Here is a 6,457-nt window from a genome sequence, read left to right as displayed (position 1 = left end):
CTAGCCAAGAAACCTAGTTTCAAGTATAGGAACCGAGAGCCTGTGGTTTTTCGAGCAAATATTATAGTCTGTAATATTTGTTTTCAGTCTTAAAAAAATAACTTTTTTGTATATTTAACCAACTCTAACTTATAATTTTACAAAATAATCTATTGTGAGTTTGCTAATTTTACCAAATTTATATTAAATAAAAAATTACGGTACTTGTTTAGAATCCGATAAACACGCGAGAAGTGAAATTTCGTTAATGCTAATGAAATAAAATAAAATAGGATGAAAATATAATAGTTTAAAAACAATTTTGGGTTATATATTTGCACCTTGGGGGGGGGGGAAGGGGGTAAAACATAGCATAGATTAAATACGTAACCTAACCTACCTCAACCTAGGTACCTTTTATCTAAACTTTTCCTGGTACCTTTTCCCGGAGTGAGAAACCCTTAGTTTATACAGTGTCTTACCGGGTAATGCTATCTGATCTTCAATTCAATTCTCGCGTGTTTATCGGATTCTAGACAAGTACCAAAATGATTTATCGTAAATTTACTATTTAAAATTTCGACAAGTTTCAGTCTTCGAGGTTTTGGGTTCAATTACGATGCTTTGTCATGTCTATGTTACATGGTCAAACAGTTCGTCGTAACGAACTCTAAGTAAGGGACGACTCGGTCCAATAGAATCTGGAACTCTAAAAAAAGGAGTTTTGATAAAAAGAATTGGCTTTTTATGCTGATTCCAAATACATAAAATTCATCGAGTTTCATGTTACTTGTCGAAAGCTACGAGAAAACTTACCTGATTTTTTAAAAAGGGGGTAAGATAGCCAAAAAAAATCAAGCGACTGTAATGAAAATCACCCCTTCAGATTCAGCATATCAGAGAACCCTATTATGGAGGTTTCAAGCTCCTATCCGCAAAAAATGTGGAATTTTGCCGTAAGGAAGATCAGGGATGCGTGTTCATTTGTTGTTTTTTTTTTTTGCTTGTTTTGATTTTCCCCAGGGATGATAATAGCAAACTAATGGTCTTAGAAGGTTGGAAGAGGGCTTATTCAAACATAAATTCAAAGTTTTTACGCCAATTTTAAGTGACCAAACAGATTGGAGGGCAACTAGCCCCTCTCCTACGCCCCTTTTTTCCCAAAAGACATCCAATTGACATTTTGAGATAGCCATTTTGTTTAGCATAGTTGAAAATCAAGAACCGTGTCCGTGATGAGGAAATTTTCCCAGGGGAATTTTCCATGGAGGGGGAGGGGTATGGGTGATTTTCCGGCATTATCTGAAAAACCTCCTATACCCCTTACTTTTTACTTTAAAGTTAAACTTTTTTTCTCAATTCTTGAAGAACAACTGCTGAAACACAGGGGCTTTTAAAATGGAATAAGAAGCTTTTTTAAAGCACTAAAAACTTCCGTCTAACGATCGAGGGGCAGAGGAGAGAGTCACCTCCTCCATATACGGAATAATTTCTGTTTGTTTTAACTTTTAATTTCGCTTGATACTTTCGGTTGAAATTTTTTTTTTTTGTCTAATTTCCTAAATCACTGGCGGATCCAGGGGAACGGGAGCCCCGCCCATCCCCCACCCCCAAGATTTTTCTGGTACCCTCTTTCTTCGTTTTTTCTCTTTTTTTCACTCTTTTTAGAATAGATTTGTCAATTTGGTTAATTACTTGTACCTTTGTCACATTGGGCCCCCTCTCAAGATTTTGCTTTAGGATCGCCCCTGTCCTAAATGAATGGGCCTAGCCAAGAAACCTAGTTTCAACTATTGAAACTGAGAGCCTGTGATTTTAGATTTATAATATTTTTTTTTACAAATATACGAACTATTTGCTTTAATTTTGTTTTAATTGTAAAACTATAGCACAAAAACAATGTTAATAAAGGAAAAAGGTTTGACTTTTTTTTCTCAAAATTCCATAAGAAAAAAAGGCCAATTATTTGTATTTTTCGTAGACAATGTAATTCTTATATGATATAATTTGCCGAATTAATTAATCTAATTAAAATATATTAATAACATAGTACAAAATGGTTATTTAATATAATTTTTTGTCCAAATGTTTGAAAAGCAATCGGCAAATAAACCCCTTGTAATTCCTAGCTTACTCTATGTGTTGAATCCTAACGTGCTTTTTCGGAAAACATAATTCTGTACTTGTGTCTTATAGCCCCCACCACCACTTCAAATTCTATCGAGAAGTGAAGTTTGGTTAATACTAATGAAATAAACCAAAACATGATGAAAATAAAATACTCTACCAACAAAATTATGAAAACTACAACAGAGAAGTATAGAAGGGGGCGGCCCAGACCGCGTTATATTATATACGTAGCCTAAACTAACCTAACCTAACCAAAATACCAAGGGCGGATCCAGGATTTTTTTTCGGGGGGGTTTTTACTAATTTTGACTTTTTCGGGAGGGGGGTTACTAATTTTTGACTCAGTTTTCGACTAATTTTACTGATTTTTACCTAGGTTTTACTAATTTTCGACTTATTTTCGACTTGGTCAAAAATTTCGGGAGGGGGGAGGGTTAAAACCGGGTAACCCCCCCCCCCTCCCTGGATACGGCCTTGCAAAATACCTACTAAATATTTAATTAAAAAATAGCTACAATGCAGTTTCCCACCGAGCCAAGCTAATATTGGCTGGTATAAAGACCATGAAAACCGGTTATTGGCTAATGTGCGCGATACAAGATCTAAGTGTGTTGGCTATAAGACAAAAGTACCCATAATTCAAACCGTAGTAGATAGAGCGGGTAGGTTGACGTGTGTGGAACCCCCGTTATATATACCCTTGTTGAAAAAAGCTGTTTTTTATTTAAATTCTGTTCATTTTTTAATGTCATTTCCAGGACATTCGGGGGTGTTGTTTATGTTCATATAAATGCCATTTTATGTTGTTTTGTGTCATTTTGTTACGTCATCTCTCAAACATGTGGTATGGTGCTACCACCTCAACTCGTTGATGTTTATGTTCAAGTTTAACTTTGTCATAGCACTGCCACTAGATTGAAGATTCCAAATATTTCTCGTAACATTTTTTTTTGGGGGGGGGTTAAGAATTGATTCTGGGCCTTTGCGTCTATTAGGAGAGAGGTATCTGGCCTCTTAGAAGATACCTCTTATAAGTATATTCATTGAAAAATACCATTATTATTCGTATTTTCATTGAAAAAAGGCAAAACAAGAGAATCCCCTCCTTCCTACGTTTTTGGGAATTGACACCTTTGATTTTAGGTTCGAGATTTCCGCGCTTTCAACGAAAGTTTATCGATCGAATTTATTCTTAGGAGAAATGCTCCCTAAATATATTCCTCCTTTTTCATTTTTTGAGCAGAAAGGTCATATCCAGGATTTTTCGGGGGGGGAGGGTTAAAAAAAAACTTAAAAATGCATCAAAAATGTGTTTATATTCATTTTTTTGACGTTTTTACGAGTTGGGCAAGCATTTTTTTTGGGGGGGGGAGTTCAAGCACTCTACCCCCCCTGGATATGGCCCTGTTAGACATATTTTTAATTATATTTTACGTACTAAAATAATCTATAATGAAACGACTTATGACCAACATAATTTAAGGATTTGCTACTAAATTGCAAAGCTAATTTAGTATTCTTACTAAGAAATAGTACAGGTGTCATTCTGAATTGTGCTGATTATCGTAATAAAATAAATACATTCTGTTTAGTTACTAGTATTTTTATGATTTTTCGAGATATTATTTGATTTATAATATTTGTTTTATAGAAATACAAGCTATTGTAATTTATTAATTTTGTTAATATTTGTACCGTACTATTTACAAAACAGCTTGTTGTTAATTTTAGAATTTTACACATTTTTATTAAATTTAAAAATAATTTGTTGAAAATTTACCAACTTTATTGAATTTAACTTCTGATTGCTGCTAAATTTACAAAATAGTTAACTGGAAATTTACCAATTCATAGCTTTGGACGAATGGAGAAGCTTCATCGACGCCCTATGCGCCATCAATGGCTCTCGAGGATCTGAAGTCTTAGGTCAAGGCTGTATCCAGGAGGGGGGCTCCAGGTTCGAGCCTCCCTCGAAACTTTTGTCCGACTCGTGAAAAAGGCAATCAAAATGTATATAAAAAAAATTTTGATGCGTTTTTTAAAGTTTTTTTGTAAAACCCGATCCGAAAAAACGGACAAAAATAATGGATACGCCCTTGTCTAAGGTTACTAATTTTACAAAATTTTATTCAACCTAAAGAATGATTTATCGTCAATTTATTATAAACAATGCATATTTGCTCCTAGATTAATTTGATTATTAAAAAGAAGTACAGTAAATTTACAGATCTTGTTCTATTGCAAGGGTTGTAGTAAGTTTATGTATATTTTAATTTTCTAAAGTCTGAAAAAGCTGACTTGCAAAGCTAATCGAATCCAAGCAGAGACACAGGAATTTCGGACATTCACCGGTGAATGTCGACATTAACCAGATGTTGGTCATTCATTAACATATATATATATATATATATATATATATATATATATATATATATATATATATATATATATATATATATATATATATATATATATATAATATATATATATATATATATACACACACACACACACACACACACACACACACACACACACACACACACACATATATATATATATATATATATATATATATATATATAGCAGCATATATATATATACATATATATATATATATATATATATATATATATATATATATATATATATATATATATATATATATATATATATATATATATATATATATATATATATATATATATATATATATATATATATATATATATATATATATATATATATATATATATATATATATATATATATATATATATATATATATATATATATATATATATATATATATATATATATATATATATATATATATATATATATATATATATATATATATATATATATATATATATATATATATATATATATATATATATATATATATATAATAGAATTTCCCAGTGTCAAAATTGTTGGTTTTGTTTCGAATATACATGCACACGATAAGAGCATTAGTAATTTTATCATTTGCTTTATGTTGATTCTATTGAATCCTTCTTTAGGAGTACGTGCTACCTGATGTTCGAGATCGAGAATATCTGAAAGCATTTCACAAATATGCAAAAAAGCTTGGCTTGGAAGTGGGCAAATATAATCTGCTTAAAGACGAAGAAGATAAGCTAAAATCTGACCTTAGACGACTTCGAGATCCAATAAGGAATCCATTGATGCCGGTGTCCCATAACCAAGTATCAAAATCAATATTAGAACAATTCAAGGAAGCAATAAGAGCTAAGAAATAGTGCAAATTGATTCTTCTTTTTTTGCTATGGAAATTCTTTTTCGAGCCAATTTGTTTTAACTAGAGATTTTTTAGGGAAATTTGGCCATCAGAAATCGAAAGTCTCGGCAGTGTTGTTTTTTTTTTTTTTTTTTTTTTTTTTTTAGTTCACAACAAGTATTTACCACAGGCATTGACGTTGAAATTCATTTGATATTAGGGTTGTGGTAATTCAAAAAGAAAAAAATTACGGAGAAGCTATTACTTTATTTAGGGAGGAGGGTAGGTCAGAAGGCTTCGGCGAACTTGCCTGTTTTACTGTCACATCTGACTTATCCGAGTAAATTCAAATTGCAAATGTTCAAAAACGGTTTGTATTTAACATGTTTTGATTTCGGATGGCTAAATTTAAACCATGTTTATTTATCTTGCTTAGATGATTGTAAAACTGTGAAAGGACTTCATACCGGTCGTGTTTGACTAATCTTAGCGAATGTGTAAAATTTTAAATTCTTATACTGGACAAGAGGTTGCTTCCTTTTAAAAATATTTCTTACGAGGTCGCACGTGCTTTGTGGGCATAGCATAGCATAGCGCATAGCATAGTGCATAGCAAGTGCCACGCTTGGCGGAAAAAAGTGGTTCTCTGAGATGTATACGAGGTGGCGGAGGCTTGACAGCCCTTTGTATCGTATAATATTTTATTAAGAGTTTTCATGTTGTATTTGGTGCAATTGCTTGAAGTTAAACATTATGATAAGGTTTTACATATATTAGTTGTTTTTATTTATTTCTTGGACAACGTTGCTTTATTGACTCAGATGTGAAAAAATGAAAAACCTCCAATCACGCACCTCAGATCCCCTAGATTAAACTGTGACATTGTTGAAATCATCAGAAAGTCTAAAAGGGCAAAGTCTAAAAGTAAAAATTAAAACCTAAAAGTATTCAACAATTGATCTTAGATTTGAATCTGGAGAGTCTTTTAGAAATGTGATGGGGATTGTCAGCAAAAATTTAATTACTTATGTTTCCTAAACAGATTGCTGAGTTTTGTTTGTAAAATCTAATTACTAAACCTCAATACGAAGTCTTTAAGTGCTA

The 6,457-nt window shown here is 31.8% G+C and overlaps 1 protein-coding gene across 1 annotated transcript in view; it reads left to right on the top strand.

The window, feature by feature from the left end:
- Positions 1-5,388, top strand: part of MCU (mitochondrial calcium uniporter) — a 217,504-nt gene extending 212,116 nt beyond the window's left edge. Inside the window, exon 7 of the mRNA XM_089089379.1 lies at positions 5,136-5,388. Coding sequence (XP_088945505.1) covers positions 5,136-5,375 — 240 coding nt within the window. The 3' untranslated portion in view covers positions 5,376-5,388. The remainder of the gene's footprint in view (positions 1-5,135) is intronic.
- Positions 5,389-6,457: the final 1,069 nt, after the last annotated feature.

The sequence above is a fragment of the Artemia sp. Qi Xiang Cuo genome, chromosome 5 (assembly GCF_049724085.1).
Source record: "Artemia sp. Qi Xiang Cuo chromosome 5, ASM4972408v1, whole genome shotgun sequence".
Classification (NCBI taxonomy): domain Eukaryota; kingdom Metazoa; phylum Arthropoda; class Branchiopoda; order Anostraca; family Artemiidae; genus Artemia; species Artemia sp. Qi Xiang Cuo.
This window is presented reverse-complemented; position numbering and strand designations above follow the sequence as displayed.